The following is an 18,432-nucleotide window of genomic DNA, read 5'->3' as shown; positions in this document are numbered from 1 at the left end:
AGAGGGCGACATAGCGGAGGGGCTTCGCTGGGAGGCGCCCTGCTCACCCCAAGGCAGAGGAGCCTTGGATGCCTCCTTTGGGGTGTGTCCCCTGTCTCAGTGGTGACCTGCAGTGATTTACTGTGAGAAGGGTGACATCTCCATTGCCTGCCAACAGATCCTGTTCACCTGATCAATGTTACTTTCAGTTTTCCCTACCCTCTCTCAGCATATCCACACCCAGAGAACGGAGCTCAGGGAGGGAGTAGGGACTCTTTCAAGAGACCTTGAAACAGCTGCCAGTCAACGCGCTGGAAAAGGAGATGCCAGTCAAAACAGTCTCCCAAAGCTCCTCTGCCATATTGTGTGCACGGAGCTCCTGACGGCCCCCCCTCCTACAATCAGAGCTGGAGGGTGCTTCGGAGATCATGAGTTATTTTAGCTAAACCCAAAGTGGCACTGCCTGCAGTAACAGCAACAACCCACATCGCCATTTACTGAGCACTAACCCTGTGCGAGAGCTGGTCTACACTGCACAGCCCGGGTGTGTGGCTCCTCCAACAGGAGCCCAGCCTCTGGATCTGTCCTTTGTGAGCTGTGTGACCTTGGGCGAGGGTTAAATGGGCCAATGCAGGGACAGTGCACTGACATACAGACCTCAAGTGTCCGACGTATGGCAAGCGCCCGCCAAATGTGTCCCCTCGCGGTTTTCACCCACTGAATCCCCACGACAACCCGACCACCTTATGACAGAGGTACTCTCACATTTGACACTTCTAAGTCAGAGGGTTAAGTCACAAGGAGGTTAAGCGACTTGCCCAAGCCAAGGAGCTGCTAGGTGCACAGCAGGAGTTTGTTCTGACCTTCTGAACCCCAGCTTGAGTGCCCAGACTCTACGCCCCAAGCTTGATGGGCCCCACTCCAGGCCTCTTGGGGTGGACAGAGGTTGTAGGGCGATGAAGAAAGGTGCCATTTTCAGGCCCTCTCTTCCCCAGAGGGACTGGACCTCAGCACTTTTAGGGTACAGCTGGGATTGGATAACAAGTCTCCTCACTTACACCCCAGTTCCTGTCACTGATACAATGTTCCTTCCACCTCTCAGCCAGAAGCTTCAACCTGCCTGGCTCCCTGCTATGTGCCGGCCCCAACCCTCCAAACGGTCTGACTCTGACAGAGACACCGGTGGGCCCTCAAGAAGACCTCCAGATTGAATGAGCCTCCCTGCCGTGGACAAAGAAGGGGAAATGGGGCAAATACAAGACAGCTGCATCAGGTGGGCGCGCACACACATTCACCGAGGAAATGAAAGTGCAGTGTGAGGAAAGGGGCGGGGCGGGGAGAGGGGGTGGCCCTATTGTGTGCCCGGGATTCAGTACGCATCCTACTGTGTGCCTGGGATTCAGTGTGCATCCTACTGTGTGCCTGGGATTTGGTGTGCATTCTACTCTGAGCCCTGGATTCAGGTGTGCGTCCTGCTGTATGTATTCAGGTGAGTGTCCTGCTTTACGCCCCGGATTCGGTGCTCACCCCACTGTACATCCCAGATGCGGTATGCAGCACCCACACGCTTTTTCCTACTCAGGCCCTCTCCCGCTGTGGGGGCAAAGATGAACAGGTTTAGGCCCAGCAAGCTGATTTCTCGCTTACGCTTAACCCCCAGAGCCCAGGTTTTATGCTGACCAGATGGAGGTTTGTTCTATAGCAGTAAGGGAAGAATAAAGGACACTGTGATGACACAGAAAGGACTGGGGAGAAAAACCCTCTGAATACACTATTGTTCCTCAGCAGGTTCCTCTTTAAAAAGCAAGGGTCTGTTGGGCTCCTTGAAGGGGTAACGTTGAGAAGATGACAATGCCAGTCGCCAGCCTGGCACAGGAACAACAGCGCCATCCACAGCAAGCCCCTTGTCCTCTGTTTCAGGGGTGAACTTGTACTTGTCACCCAGGCTGGAGTGCGGTGGTCTGATCACAGCGCACCGCAGCCTCGAACTCCTGGGCTCAAGTGATCCTCCTGCCTCAGTCTCTCAAATAGCTGGGATGACAGGCACACGCCCCCATGCCTGGCTAATTTTTTTTATTTTTAGTAAAGACGAGGTCTCGCCACGTTGTCCTAGCTGGTCTTGAACTCCTGGGGTCAAATGATCCTCCTGCCTCGCAAAGTGCTGGGGTTGTGGGTGTGAGCCACCACACCCGACCCAACCTTGCACCTCTTTCCTATCTTTTTTCCTCTGAATTTTCTGAATACTTTCAACTTGGGGTATTTGATTTGATTTAAATGGAAACTTACAGTTTCTGCCAGGAGTTCTAAACCAGGGGCCCTTGTATTTCTCAGTGATCCAGGAATTGAGTGCCCGAAGGTCACGAGGACCAGCTGGCCCCAGGGTGCATGCTTCTGGGCCAGAGTGGAGGCTGCCGGCCGGCATGCAGGTAAGGAACAGACTCTGGAGGCTGACTGTTGGGAACCGCCTTCCACCTCCTGGTTGGTGGAGCAGGCTGGGGACCAGGACCCAGGAGTTCACAGGCTCCCTGGGATGATTCTGGGTGCAGGTGCAAGGGCCGCTGTGGGCCACTGCCTGCTTCCCACCACCAGGGGACAGGACTGTGGCTGAGTAGCGCCGGGAGAGCTAAGCTTGAACAGGGATGCTCTTCCCAACGCACCCGCTGAGGGCATTATCTGCCGGCACACAGCCCACAAGGCCAAGCGAGGAGAGTGGACGCCTCTCACTATTCCGAGTTTTTCCCCACAAGATTAGTAAATAGGGAAAGTTAAGTACTCAAGTGTTTAGAAGTTGCTTATTTAAAAGAGAAGCCTGGTAGGGACCCAGACTGTGGTTTCTCTCCAGCCAATATGGGCTTCTACATACTGTGAAGAGAAGATTCCCTCAGACCTGGGTGAAAGTGACAAAAAGGCAGAGGGGAACCGTCAAGAGACCGGGGCTCGACCCTAGCTTAGTGATGAATGGCCTGGGGGGCCTCTTCCCTGCTGGCCCTTGGTAGAAGAGTGTGGTGAGGCTGGGGTGGGGCTGGGTAATTCTGCAGGCCCCTCTAGGTCTAGGTTTTCAGTGGATGCTGCTGCAGAGCCGGAGCTGCCCTAGTTACCTCCTGGCAGCATGGACATGCTGTGCCCTGAAGTTCCTGCCCTAATCCAGGAACCCACCTGCTGCCCTGATGTGAAGGCACTCTCAGGTGGGCCTCAGATTCCAGGCCAGTTCAAAGAGCTTGAGAATTCAGCTTGGAACCAGGGAGACCACCTGCACGGCACTGTTCTCTGTGTGGGGAGCCTCTGTGCCGCTCAACCAGACTCTGGAGCACTCAAGTAGCAGGCAGCAAAGCCAAACGTGGGCACAGGTGCCCAGGCGGTTCCCACGATGTAGAGATCAGAATGGACTTTCATTGGGTAGATGTATTTTAATGTTACACAAGGAGATTAGCCCAAGAGTTTGGGTCTCCACGAAGAGTTTTGCCAAGGACAGAGCCACCCCTAAGGAGAGGGACAGTAGGAATCTCTTGGAAGGAGAAAACTCTTTGTGGGTCCTGTGGGCAAAGTCGTGAACCAAGTGTGTTAAATGTTTAAAAAGTCAGCAATCCCTGCCAGCAGTGTTGCTCTGAGGATGTGTGCTGGTTTGATGAAGAATATTTAAAATAGTCCCAGAAGTGCTCATTCCATGAAAAGAGGAGCCATCATTATTTCAAAACTGGAATGCTATGAAGTCAGCCCTGACAGTGATGTTGGGGGGCGATGGGGAGTGCGCAGAGACGAGCTTCTCAAATGGGGATGAAAGTACAGTAGAGCGGAAGCAGGGGATTTATTTTTTATTATGCAGCTCTCGTCTCTAATCTGTACCTCGGATTTGTATGCCACGGGTTCAGCGGGCCTAGCAGCCTGGAGAGGAAACATCGAAGCCCTCAGGGACTTGGGATTACTTGGATGGGATCAATATTTCCTCCTCTGCTTGATGAAGGAGCCATTTGCATGGGCTCTGAAGGGCTTATAACTGTCCACCAGAGCCAGGCATGCTGCTCTGGGATGAGACCAGAGGCAAGGCTGCCTGAGCTGGAACTGGAGAGGTGAAGGCAGACACTGCTGCTTCATCTTGCCAGAAATCCCTGCTGACACTTTGGAGATCAAGCTCTGTGTCTGAGAGGGGCAAGTCTGTGGATGTACTTAGTAAGATCTCTGGCACACACCAGGGCCTCGATAAATGAGATGTGGTTTGGTTTGGGGGTTCTAACCTCATCCTCTTTAAAGTCCCAGCCAGGGTGCCACTGATGCCTGAGAGGGAAGCCCCCAACTCCCTGGACCCTTGAGTGCAGACTGGTCGCAGACAGCCTTTAGGGGTGATGCGCCCCCGCTGGCCACTCCACAGCCACCTACGGCATCCTTCTGAAAGCCCTGGAGGAGCAAAGGAGGCCTTGCGGGCCCGGGTCTCAGCCGCATTTCCCTTCAGTCCCCACCTTCCATGGCAGCAATGCCAGCTCCTGGAGGAATCCACCTCCCGCCCCAACATGTTTTCCTGGCTGCACGTCTGTGCTCAAGTGGCCCCTCTGCCTGGAATGTTCCTGTCAGGCTAAGCCCTTCTCACCCCTCAGGACTCAGCTCAGGGTCTTCCCCATCCCAGCCCACCCCCCGGCTAGGGGAAGGTCCCTTGCCTGTACTCTCAGCAGCATCCTCTGCAAACCCCTGCCGGGCTCTTGCCAGACCTGTGACCAGATGCCTCTGTCCCCCAAGCCATGCTCTCCTTGAGGTCACACCTGCCACATCTCCATCCTCCCTGGGCCTAGCTCAGGGTCTCCAAGAGGACTGTGGCTCAGCACTGGGTGTGGCTCACCTAGCAGGAGCCTGAGTGAATGGGAGAGAAAGTGGACAGGAGTGTATGTATTGATTTTCAGCCACTGGGGAAAGGGGAGCGGAGTGACAGGGAAGGGATGGGGTAGAGAAGCAGAGGTGGGCACTGGCTGGGAGGTGGGGCCTGGGCGAACAGGGGAGCCCCCCCTCCGGTAGACACGAGGGAACTTTCCAGGGTCCTGACCACCTTCCGTGTCTGCCAAAGGCCCTGTGAGAGGCTGCGCTTTCCAGGGTCCTGACCGCCTTCCATGTCTGCTGAAGGCCCTGTGCAAGGCTGGGAGGAGACGCACGGGGTCTTTGACATTTCTCAGGATTAAGGAATTAAGGCTTTTTATTTAGATGAAAAGAAAAAAGTTCAGTGCTTTCCAGATGGCAAAACGTCAGTTTCTGTCCCTGGCTGCCAGGAAAGTCCAAGCCCAAAGACACCTGAATTGTTCTGCACCCACTTGGTGTGATATTATTTTCTGCAGGAACAGCCTTGCAGTCAGAGAAACATCCAAAGACATCTGGGCTCCCAGGAAACACAGACAATACCACCTACTTCTCCATCAAACTTGAGGTAATGACCGGAGAAGAACGCAGACTGCAGAGCTGGGAGAGAGACCCGCCAAGACGCAGCTCAGCCACCAAGGCGCCGGCCCCCCAGCCACCCCTGCTCAGTGGGGGAAACGGGAAATTGGGGCACAACATCTCAATCTCGGGTGCCTTCCAGAGATCACTGGTTATGCCACTGGCCCTCCCAGGACCCTAGGGACTGATCCAGGTCCTGGACCCATGATCCTGCCTACATCAGCATGTCAGGGCTGCACAAAGGGCACTGCTGCGTGGCTGTAACTGTGGTGTCTCACAGGCTCTTCAGCTCACTTTGTGACCAGAAGCGCAGATAACATGCCTGAAAAAATGGGAAGGCGGACAGTGCTTTGGTGGGAGTGGTAGGTCTGTCATAGCGGCTGGGTCTTGGGTTGACTTTACACACGACAGCTGGGCGCAAACCCAGGTCTGTCTGACTCCAGCCTATACCCTGAGCCACCGTGTCCACTGTGGAGATATGGGAAGCACAGACGGAAGGGGTGGTCACTGAGGAAGAGGCCTGTGGGAGGAAGCCTGCTCACAGGGGATGGAGGGATAACTCTCTCAGGAGAAGAGAGTGTCACCATTGACAGGCCCTTCAGAGAAGTCGGCCAGGTGGTGGACGAGAAATTCACCTTACACTTCATACCTATGAATTCAACTTCACGCCAAGTCTGTGGGGCAGGTACTCTCATGGCTCACTGCAGCCTTAACCTCCCACACCCAAACCATCCTCCCACCTCAGCCTCCTGAGTAGCTGGGACCGCAGGCACACGCCATGACACCCAGCTAATTTTTATTTTTTGGGGAGATGGGGTTTTGCCATGTTGCCCAGGCTGGTCTCAAACTCCTAGGCTCGTGATCCCCTGCCTCAGCCTCCCAGAGTGCTGGGATTACAGGCGTGACCCATGTGCCTAGCTACGTCTCTGTTTTACAGATGAGGAAACTGAGGCAAGTGAATCCATACAGGAAATAAGTGGGGGAGCCGGGACCTGATGACATGGCAAATGGCTCTTAGCCACTGTGCTATATGGCCTCTCTCTGGGATGGTCGCTGTGGGGACCATGGTGGGAGGTCAGCCTGGGCTTAGAGAGCAGATGGGCGGGGGCTGTCCTGCCATGCTGGCAGCCCATGCATGGAGCTTACAGCCCTATGGGCTGAGGACAGAGGCCTGGGGAATGGGAAGGTGGGCGTTCTTCCCAGAAGCAGTTTTCAGATTTTGACCTGAGTACACTGCAGCCCTCACAACCCTTCAGGAAGAAATAAGCTGTAGAGATGACAGATGACTACTCTGTGACTCCTCTAATGGCAGAAAGCCACAGACCACTTCCAGGGCAACATAGCGCGCCCTAACAAAGTTAACAGGATGGCCCAGGCTTTTCTGGTTCAATTTTAGCCATAAAACTGGGTCCATGTGAGCTCCTGGGCCATGCCCACACTCAGCAGGGGCTGAGGGAGCCTTGTGCGGGAAAGGTACTAGGGCGGCGTAAGAGGAGAACAAATGATCAAATCTGTCCGGGGTTTGGATGCTTATGAATATTCAAACAAGATGATTGAGAGAGAAGGTGGCGGTAAAAGGGTTTTCGGCTGTCGAATTGAGCCTGACGACCCTCCCTGCGGCTCTCAGCTCCCAGGACCCCATGCCGATGCTTCTGCGTGGTGAGCTGTCAATACAGTCCAGCTGTCAGCTGAGGGAAGGGCTGCCCTCAGGGATGCCCTGGGACTGTCTGCCGCCACTCTTTCCCTGAAGCCCGTCGCCAGCCCACTAGCGGGCTCTCTTGGGCACGCCACTCATCGGAGTCACGGATAGGACTTTGTCTTGCTACATGAAGTGGCCCATTTCCCTTTGCAAGGATGAAAGCTGTCCCCTCAGTTCTATCTGTTTGGAACACACTTGTGAGGCAGCAACAGAATGCACAGAAACACATGAAAATGACACCACATTCTGTCCTTACAATGTAAGTTCTCCCTGTTGGAAAAAGTTAATCACCATATAAGAGGCGGGGGGATGGTCAGAGGGCCGAGATCTGTAAAAGGCAGAAAGGCCTTCAACGACTCTGGGAGGCTGCTCCCGGCTGTGGGGTCCCTCTGAGTGTGGGGGTCTCACCTGTGCAGGGTGCTGAACAGGGAACAGGACTGAGATCTGGCCTGAGGTCTTAGAACTTTCGTCACAACCATGGCCTCTTCCAGGCCTTCATCTGTGGCATTTGAAGAGAGGCTTTTGGAAGGAAATGCAGAGGAGGCTGGTAGGAGGAAATGTTAGAGATTGAAAATAACGTGGCTGGGCACAATGGCTCACGCCTGTAATCCCAGCACTTTGGGAGGCTGAGGCAGGTGGATCATTTGAGGTCAGGAGTTCAAGACCAGTCTGTCCAACATGGTAAAAACCTGTCTCTACTAAAAATACAAAAAAAAAAAAAAAAAAAGAGACAAGAAATTTAGTTGGGTGCAGTGGTGCACACCTGTAATCTCAGCTACTCGAGAGGCTGAGGCAGGAGAATTGCTTGAACTTGGGAGGTGGAAGTTGCAGTGAGCCAAGACCATGCCACTGCACTCCAGTCTGGGCGACAGAGTGGGACCCCGTTTCAAATAAATAAATAAAATAACGTAATGACTGTTGGTGGGGCCTCTTTAGTGGTGTGAAACGCTGCAGCGGCTCCACACACCCAAGTGAAGTGTGCAGCACAGCCTGACTCAGGCGAAGGTGATGGCTCCTGTCCCTGGGGAATGATCCCATGTTGAAACAGTTTCCTTCCCTAGGAGATGGAATGAGAGAGAGGTGAGGATTTGTGAATACTATTGGGGTTGGGAGTCAACTAGGTTCTCCGTGTACCCACCAACGCAATATCAGGTGTTCACCCACTTTTCAGAGAACTGAGTCTTCTAGGGCTGACTCAATCTCTTTTACTGAAAAGCACCAGGTGGCCACCAAGTAAACAGACCTTGATAAAGTCTGCCTCAGTTAGGGGCTAGTCTTGCATATTAAAAAGAATGAACAAGCCGGGTGTGGTGACTCACGCCTGTAATCCCGATAGTTTGGGAGGCCGAGGCAGGTGGATTACTTGAGGTCAGGAGTTCAAGACCAGCCTGGCCAACACAGTGAAAGCCCGTCTCTACAAAAATACAAAAATTAGCTGGGCATGGTAGCACATGCCTGTAATCCCAACTACTAAGAGGCTGAGGCAGGAGAATCGCTTGAACCTGGGAAGTGGAGACTGCAGTGAGCTGAGATTACACCACTGCACTCCAGCCTGGCCAACAGCATGAGACTCCATTTTAAAAAATAAAATAAAAAAAATAAAAAAATAAAAATAATCAACTAATAAATGAACAAAGGAATGAAGAAGCAAGTGGCACTCTGCCCAGAACATGACCCACCATGGACAATCCATTTGCTCACAGCTAAAAGTTCAGATGGTGCAGAACTGAAAGGGTTACTCATCCTTCTGCAATGACTGTGGACTGAGAGCTGGACATCTGCGGGCTACTTTCATGCTGTCCCTTACCTCTGATGAGAAAGCTGTAAAGTGTGTGCAGGTCCCTTTGGGCCTCTCTCTCGATGTCCCCTGCCTACCTGGGTGGTACACCCACTCTTACCTCTCTCTCCAGCCACCCCAGCAAGACTTAATGCGGTAAGTAGCTGTCAGTCTGCTCTCACTCTCCCTAAACTGCTGGATGAAAATGCACACTGTTTTGAAATGAAGGGGTTAAAGATCAAAACAGTGGCTGCCCCTGCAGAGTTTAAATGTCAGAAAAATATGAACACGCCTGAAACCTTTCCTAGCTCTTTGTGATTCTGCCCTTTCAGATGGTCACCCCACCACCCGCCCCGCCCATTTCTAAGTCCCATTCTCTGAATCTACTCTGCTGGAGACTTGCTGGCTATAAAAAGCTGCTTCATCCTAGGACCAAGTGCAAAGAGCCTCCAGGGACCATAGTAAATGATGGGAACCTGTTAGCAGCCACAGACCCACAGCAAGCTGTCCCCAGCCCTCTGCTACTTCCACACTTGGGTAAGGGGTCTAACGAGGAAGAGTGAAAAGGGCCTGCTGACGGCGTGAACGTCTGCAGACAAAAGGAAGGCGGAATTTTGCTTCCTGTGGTGGGATTTGCTGCAGAAGCTCAGGTGCCCAGGCTGTAAGCCAGCAGGTCAGGCATGGGCCTGAGAGAATGTGACAGGGACATGCTTCCATTCTCCTACCTCCTGACATTGTTTGCCAGAAATAAAAAGGTGAGTGTTGGCTTGGTTTGGCTCTGCAAGGCAATCCCCCTCCCCTGTCACATTGAAGGAGAGACCTCGGCGGGGCTTCCTGCTTTCCCAGTTCTGCTTTCCCTTGTTCTGGGCTGGCCACGGCTGCTTCTTGTGGGCAAGAAAACAGACCCAGCACAGTGACTGCAACCACATAGTGAAGGCCTAGGAGAGGGAGCTCTCGGGGTTCTACTTCAGCTAGGGCAGGAGGAGAATTCCACCATTAATGCCATGTGAGCTGCTGCTGGTGGCCCAGAACTCCCATCTCAGAGGTGGGCACAGCTCTGGTACCTCCCACCACTGTCAGGGCATATCTTCAACCTGAGCAATCTCCTCTTCTTGATGACCAAGGAGCCTCCTCCAGCATGTCACGCTGCTCCCCAGTGCACTTCACGCCACTGCTGCAGGCTGAGCTTTTCTGGATGATGCTGGGAACTAACCCCACCCTGGCCAGTCGACTTGGCTGGGTGTAAACAGGCAGAGCAGGTGGAAGATGTCTGCCGCAGTGCTCCCAAACAGTGTCTTTCTGGGAAACACTAAAAGCAATATCAATCGTGACACCCCATGTATAAGTGGGTGGACAGGAGGAAAATAGAATCTTGAGAAATAGCAAATCCTAAAAAGCAGAGTTTAGAAATGTTGCCACCGAATCCTTCTCTTTTGGTGATTTAGGTTTGAAATACTTAATGTCACCCCATAAACTGTGCCAGGTCTCTGAATCTGCAAAGGACAACGTGGTCCCACCTCTGCATGTAGTGCAGGGCCTGGTGGTGGCACAGGGAGGTCTACCTGCTGGCCACTAAGATGAACGCGATGAAACAGGCACGGCAGTCACTTCCCTGGTGGGATGGAGGCTATACTATGCATGCTCTGTGCTTTCTACCGCCATCTCCCACAAGCTCAGTGATACAGAAAGACATTTTTTGTTTTTTTACAAGATCCCAAACTCATTCCATGTGATGATGATTAGTTGAAGACTTTATTGATAAAGGATTAAGCTTAATTCTGTATATTATTTTCCAATATGTTTCCTTCATTTGACAGCAAATGGAAGACATTTTAGTAGGCGAGAGAGAGGACTCACTAATTTCTTACTGGTCCCTGAAAAAAAAAAAAAGGCTTCAACGTTATCTGCCTTTAGTTGTAATCAGAAGGCACTACCACCTCTCCCAACTGTGTTTCTTTAATCTGGTACAGGTCAGTATCAGAGGTTAAGTCCACTTAGTTAATAATAGGTGAAAGGAGAGATGATAAAGGAATCTCAGAAAGGCTTCTGCACAAATACACATGATATGCCACTCACCAGTGACATAAAATTCCCATTCCTTAGAATTCATCAATTTTTACTACTTGAAACGTGTTACACAGACTGGAAGGAAGGAATTGGCGGATGCTCCTAAATCTCTCCAACTAGACTAATATCAAATTTTAAACACTTCTGCTTCAGAGTGTGTTTGTAATTTTAAACAAATACAAAGAGTGCCTGGCAGGTTATTTTCAAGGGAGGTAGGATAAAAATATAGCACTGTCTTTCTAAATCTGCTTCACGAAATCTGTGTTTCACACATCTTACAACTTCCTAATACACTTTCTGCTTGCATTAAAAAAATACAAGAACATTAAAAACAAACAGGCAAAAGTGAGCATGTGCAAGCCCCTCCCTAGTCAAGGGTATTGGAATGGAAATGGACCATTGTTAAAGACCAAGTTATGAGCTGCAACGCTTGCGGCCCTCGAGAAGTCATCATTCACCTTCTGTGGAGCCAGGAGGAGGGAACGCATTGCAATACCACAGAGGACATGAAGATAAGGACCAGGTTGAGGGGAAAAACCGACCGTTTTAATGTTCTTCACTATTAAAGCAGAGCAAGATACAGATAATGAGCAGTGTTCTTTCTCCTCAGAATATTTTTCAACCAGCCACTGGGGGAAAAATGACAAGGACAGTCAGCACGGAAAATGTTAGCATTGAAGGCTGAGACCTTTTGCATGCGAAACAAGTAAATACCTCCAGTATGGTGACTTAGATAAGAACACTAAGATGAGAAATGTAGTTGCCTGCACTAAAGCCTGTGCATAACCATACCCTTCCTTCTTTTATGTTCCAGATCCAGGGACCAGGGAGGAAGACAGGGTGGGAAGGAGGGACGAAGGGAGGAAGGCTATTTTCTCCATTACATTTCCAGGGAGCTCAGCTGGGTAAAGGGGTGTTAGAAGAGTAAAGCTATGATTTTCTTTGTTAAAACTTTATTTTAGAGCAGTTTTAGATTTACAGAAAAGCTGCAGAGATGCAACAGACAGTTCCCATGTCCCTCACCCCATTGCCCCACTGTTAACATCTTCCATTACTATGCCACATTTGTCACAATGAAGAAACCAACACTGGTTACTCACTCATAACTGAACTCCAACCTTTATTTGGATTTCACCAGGTTTTCCATTAGTAACCCCTTCCTCCCTCCCCCACTTCTTTTTTTTTTTTTGACGTAGTCTCACTCTGTCACCCAGGCTGGAGTACAGTGGCTCACTGCAACCTCCCGCGTAGCTGGGATGACAGGCACCCACCACCAAGCCTGGCTGATTTTTGTATTTCTAGTAGAGACAGCGTTTCACCATGTTGGCCAGGCTGGTCTCAAACTCCTGACCTCGTAATCCACCCACCTAAGCCTCCCAAAGTGCAGGCATGAGCCACTGTGCCCGGCCCCATTAGTAACCTCTTTCTGTTTCAGGATCCAATCCAGGGTAGTACATTGCATTTAGCTGTGATTAGATCATGAATCTGTAACACTTATATAGGTTCCCTAAATGTGTGGTTTTCAGCCTCAGACTACTTCCCTAATCCTAGGCACCTGTCCTCTGCCTAGCCCTTATCACCAAAAAGGGGCCCGGGGGCGCTGTGGATTGATGTATAGTAAACACCACCAGAGGGTGGTCCATGACGCCCCTCTGATACTAAGTCCTATACTCACTGCTTAATGCACACCAGATTTTCTTCCGGGGTGAGGAAATGTTTTAGAACCAGACAGGGGTAGTGAATGTACACTATTGTGAATGCACTTAAAGCCAAGGAGCATTCACTTTAAAAAGGTTAATTTCATGTTATGTGAATTTCACCTCAATCTACAAAAGAGTCCTATGCTTCCTGGCACACGGTGGACACAACCATTCTTCATCGTGGGGATAACTCGGACCAAGCTTTCAAAATCACATCCTCCTGTGTCAATTCCGCAGTGGTTTCTCACTGAATTAAGGATAAAATCCAAATTCTGCACCAAGGCCTAGAGGTACCTCCCTGACCTGAACCCTGCCTTCTACCTCCACTTTGTTCCCCCTTCACATGGCTGGCTCCTCCTTCTCATACTGCCTGCCTCAGTTTCCCCTATAAAGGCTTCCTCTGACTAGCCTAATTGGAAGGAGGCCCCCCTGTGGTTCCTGGCCACAACCCCCGGTTAATCACCTAGAGTTATTTGTTAGGCTTCCTTGCCTGTTGGGAGTTTCCTCTGTGGCCCTGGCACCTAACAGTACCTGGCACATGGCAAAGGGGCTCAGTGGATACTGGTCTTTTTTTTTTGAGACAGAGTCTCACTCTGTCATCCAGGCTGGAGTGCAACGGCACAATCTTGGCTCACTGTAACCTCTGTCTCCCAGGTTTAAGCAATTCTTCTGCCTCAGCCTCACGAGTAGCTAGGATTATAGGCGCCCGCCACCATGCCCGGCTAATTTTATATTTTTAGTACAGACAGGGTTTTGCCACGTTGGCCAGGCTGGTCTTGAACTCCTGACCTCAGGTGATCCACCCACCTTGGCTTCTCAAAGTGCTGGGGAGTGGATACCTGTTGTTGAGCTGGATGAGGGAATGAATGAGATGATGGCCAACTCTCTTATTTCACTACTGGATGAGACCAGAGACGGAAGATGGATGAGAACAGAAGAAGCGGGCTGCTGCCCTGCAGGGAGCTGGCCCTGAGTACTGTGGGGACTGGTGGGAGTGTGGCGGGGGGCACAGAACCCTCATCAGCCACAGGGCCTGAATTGGTCCAGGGAAGGGGCTCTGCACTGTCAGGAGCTGGGGAAATGAATTTTCTCTGCTCACTTTTCATTTTGTCTGACATTTCCCATAACAGTTTTTCATAAGGAAGCCCAATATCTGAAAAAGATACAGTGTTCCCAGAGCACAAAGTGGGGAAGGGGCAGGGTGAGGGACTGCCAGCCTGCATCCCTTGGGCACCGGTGGAAACCGCTAGGGCTCTGAGAAACCGAGTTTTAAAACTAGGTTTTTCAGAATCCAGTTTTTGGAACATCTCAAAAACCTATGGTTTTCCTAAGGTATAATTTACATACAATAAGACTGCCCCTTTGTAGTAATCTAGTTGTGAGTTTTGACAAACATGTGCAGTTGTGTAACACCATCACAATTAAGATACAGAATATTCCCACCACCCCACGTTCCCTTGTCCCCCTCTGGGGTCAATTCCCTGTACCCTCCCCTAGGCAACCACCGATCTGATTTCTGTCCCTAAGGTTTTGTTTTTTCCAGAATGTCATACATATGGAATCAGACAGTGAGCATCCTTTTCTGTCTGGCTTTTTTCACTTTTTCAAAAGCCTCTGTTTTGAGACCAATGTTTAAATTTCAAAGCATTCAGGTTTTCCCAATGCCACTTGAGTAAGAAGCAAAAAGTAAAACTTACCTTCTGGAATACTTGATAGTTGGATTTGGACCATATATCAAGCTGAGGGGAAAGGAGAGAAGGATCATCAGCATTGGTCTTAGAATTTGGGACTTCAAGAAATCATATTGTAACTACTGTTAACCCTTCTTAAACTTGAAAAAAATCTGATTATAGAATAATATGATCTCAGGGTTGAAAAGGATCTTAACTGTCCGACTTAATTTCTTCTTTATCCATTTGTAGGTAAGTGAAGAAAAGCAAATGGAGGAATACAGGAAGTCACCTTGAGGTACCTGCTGCTTCCAGGGCTCCTGCAGGCTGAGCCCCCGGCTCACTTGCAACTTTGATTCTCATCACGGCTCTTGCATTTCTCAATGCCAAGGTCAATGCTGCCTCAGGCCCTCTGCACTTGCTGTGCCCTCTGCCTGAACTGTTTTTCCCATAAACCCCTGTGTGGCTTTTTTTATACCCCCTTTAGCTCAAATGTCACCTCATCAGAGAGGCATTTCCCAGTTACCCTATCAAAGCATTCTTTCCAGTGCCTGTTACCTTGATTCTCTTTACTTTTTTGTTTTTTTTGAGATGGGAGTCTGGCTCTGTCACCCAGGCTGGAGTGCAGTGGTGTGATCTCAGCTCATTGCAACCCACACCTCCCGGGTTCAAGTGATTCTCCTGCTTCAGCCTCCCGAGTGGCTGGGACTATAGGTGTGCGCCACCATGCCTGGTTAATTTCATATTTTTAGTAGAGCTGGGGTTTCCCTATGTTGGCCAGGCTGGTCTCAAACTCCTGACCTCAGTGATCTGCCCTCCTTGGACTCCCAAAGTACTGGGATTACAGGCATGAGCCACTATGCTGGGCCCTCTTCACCATTTCAAAATTTAAAGTCTTCATAACATTTAAAACTGCCTGAAGCTCTATTATTCCTTTATTTACTTGTTTCCTGCCTGACTTGCCCACAGGATGCAAGTTCGGTGAGGACAGGAGGCTTGCCTTCCTTCCCACTGCCTCCCCTGGTCCACAAATGGGGTCTGACATGTTGTGGGCATCAGTAGGTCTTTTCTGAGTGGCGGAAAGCTGGCAGCGTCCAGCTGCTGAGCACCTGTTCCATGCCAGGCACTGCACTAGGCCCTCCACACACACTTGTGTAATTCCCAGAACTGGCCCATGTGGCTGGTCCCATGAACAGTCTTCCTCTCCAGATGGGGAAACAACAGCTCAGAGCCGTTCACGAGCCCAAGACTGTCTGGCGAGGCATCTTACAGATGGCCTCATCTGGTGGTGCTCAAATCCTGGCTGGGCATCAGAAGCCCCTGGGGGAAGGTTTTTGTTTTTTAATACACAGATTGCTCAGTTCCTCCCCTAGAGTATGGAATCAGTGGCTGGAGCGGGCCCAAGAGCCTGTTCCATTGTTTGTTTTGTAGCCCTGCTCCCAAGGGTAACTGACGCCTGGCTGGTCAAGAGCCCCTGCTCTACAGCGCCCCTACTTGACGAATGAGGAAGCTGGAGGAGGTGTGAGTTGGCATGTGGGAAGGGCTCACAGTAAACCCAGTCCAGTCCTCCTCTGGCCACACTTGGTCACACACAGAGTACTTCAGGAGCTCATTCTAACCAAAACTATTTTGGTTTTTACTGGTTTGCATGATATACCAGATCAATGCCTTTTGTTTCAAGAGTTTAGAACAAATTAAGTACAGCAAAAATAGAACTACCCACAATACAGTGCTGACAGAGATAGCTCAAGGGCAATGAGGAAATGAGAAAGCCATCACTGTGTCCCATAGGTGCTAAAAAGTTGACTTTAATATATGAGTTCAAGAGTTGAGTGAATGGAAAACCTGGTCAATGAGCCTCTGGGAACCTGCCTTTGGGGTTGGCCAGTGGTCAGGTAGAACCCTGGGCCATGGCATTTTAGGCCTGTGTGGTGTGTGATTGATTTTGGAGCACCAGAAAGCATTGGGAAGCCACTGGACAGAAAAAGTCCTTTAAGAAGAAAGGACAGCATGTGCTGCATTTGACCCAGAACACTTCAGAGCTCTGTGTCTATTCTGCGGAAGACACTAAAACCCGGCTTTCTGAAAACAGTGCTTGGGAATTAAAAGCAGGGCTGTGAACAGGCATATACATTTAGTTCTCCTGGCTTTTCCCTGTTCACAATTAGTTTCATGAAAATTTCACTGTGTTTGAAAACTTTTAGGACAGTAGAGAAGGTTAAGATGATTCTGAGGAGGCCACTCTGTACTTCTGCAGGGACAGGGCAGAGGTTTAGTTCATCGCACTCCATGACAAATCATGAAGGAGCTTTCACTGACCCAGCATTCACTCATTCAGTCGGAAAAATGAACCTCAAGTTCACCCATCTCTCCCTACCCCCACTGCCTGAACCATCTCCTTCTTGGATTGCCACAAAAACCCTCAACAGATCATCCTCCTTCTACTCTGGCTAAACTGCTCTTCAGAAAGGTGGTGTCAATTGCCAGTCAGTGCCCCCAACTGAAACCACTGGATGGAGTAAGAATTTTAAAGATCTTCCAGCGCTGGAATTACAATGTGACAGCTCAACAATTTGCAAGGGGAAAAGTGACATGTTACCTCCAGATAACTCTGAGGGAAACCTCAAAAGAAACATATGAAATTAATTCCCCACGTTATCAATTCTGTTGAAGAAAACTACTGTTGGGCAGCTGGTCATACTTGGGAGGATAAATCAGGTTCGTATTACTTTCTTAGTGCAGCAGTTCAGCCCAGGGCTTAACAAATGCAGCATTTAAAGATTATTCAGGGGTTGCAGGATGAATAAGAATGACTTTTGCATCTTTTAGTTGTACCAAAATCACTGCCAAGATGACAGGGAGAATCCAAAGATGCTAAATCTCAATTTTAGGAAGAGGAACACCGATGTCTGAACTTGGAACTAATACAGTTCTCCTTCCATTTTGAGCCCACAGCTGTTTCTTCTGAACTTCTTCACTGTTTACCCTTCCTGCCTGCTTACATCATATATAAGCAGACCAAGACACAAACACAGAGCCAAGAAAAACAGAAAAGAAGAATCTGCTAGATTAAAAAGTTATAGCTTTTATCTTAAGGATAAACATATTTAAAAATCCTTCAGTATCTGCAAAATGTTTTAATTTTAAAAAATCTAGAGAAAACTACACATAGGTTAAGTGAAAACATGGCCTCTCCAGCCTCATTGTGGATTCTCAACACACACATGTATTCAAAGTGAGGATGATGCTCTTTTTAAAAGGTTTAAATATATTATTCAGGACCCTAGGGAAAAGCTCCTACCATCTGGGACAGAAGGACCTTAGACAATACAGTCTATTTACCTGGCGCGCATGGGTGGAAAAGGACCCCTGAACAATAGGGCCCTCTTTTGCTAGGAGTGCACAGCAGGTGGTTCGGACTTGATTTTCTGCTAGATTTATGCCAAAGAAAGCCAATGAAATGAGCATTCTGGAGTCAATGCCCTGCCTCTCCTCAGGGCCAGGAAGATTTCAGAAATTCATTTCAGGGAGCCAGGACTGATCCAAGTGAGTATTTATTAGCTTCAGCTTATTTGCTGCAGAGGCAGACATGGCTACCAATTCTTTGCTGGCTGCAATATTCAAAAAAGGAGCATTCTGGAAGCTGCAGACCTTCAGCCTGATGAACAAGAAATTACTCTGAACCATAGTGCCAGGAAAAAGAAAGCAAAGCACCCTTCAGTACTGTGAGCAGGCATTAGAAAGATCTGAAAACACAAAAGTCAACCTTGCGGTAATTGGTGGCTGAGTCTTCAGTCTCAGAGCAGCGTCCTGGCCTCTGGGGATTGGAGTAAGTATTTTAAGGGTGGAGTGTGGTCTGTTCTCAGGTGAAATGAAAACAAACCCTGCAGATGACCAACCACTTTAGCACAGACACATCTGTTCTTAGGGGCAAACACCAAGATATCAAAAGACCTCTTGATACACAGGAAGAACTGGTGAAAATGGTGACAAATCAAACTCATTCACTGACAAGAACAATCAGAGCGACCCGATATCAGCAGGCAAGTGATTCTGTCTGCAATGCTGACCACCACCACCACCTCCATCACAACCAGCAAGGGCAGATGCCATTTACTGATGAAG

General features: G+C 49.7%; 1 protein-coding gene across 1 annotated transcript in view; it reads right to left on the bottom strand.

The window, feature by feature from the left end:
• MED27 (mediator complex subunit 27) overlaps positions 1–18,432 on the bottom strand; it is a 215,464-nt gene that overhangs the window by 9,735 nt on the left and 187,297 nt on the right. The window contains exon 6 of the mRNA XM_023216909.1: positions 14,335–14,376. Within this exon, the coding sequence (XP_023072677.1) occupies positions 14,335–14,376 (42 nt within the window). The remainder of the gene's footprint in view (positions 1–14,334; positions 14,377–18,432) is intronic.

This window comes from Piliocolobus tephrosceles, chromosome 14 (genome assembly GCF_002776525.5).
Source record: "Piliocolobus tephrosceles isolate RC106 chromosome 14, ASM277652v3, whole genome shotgun sequence".
Classification (NCBI taxonomy): domain Eukaryota; kingdom Metazoa; phylum Chordata; class Mammalia; order Primates; family Cercopithecidae; genus Piliocolobus; species Piliocolobus tephrosceles.
Note: the sequence above shows the minus strand (reverse complement) of the source record. Positions and strands in the feature narration are given on the sequence as shown.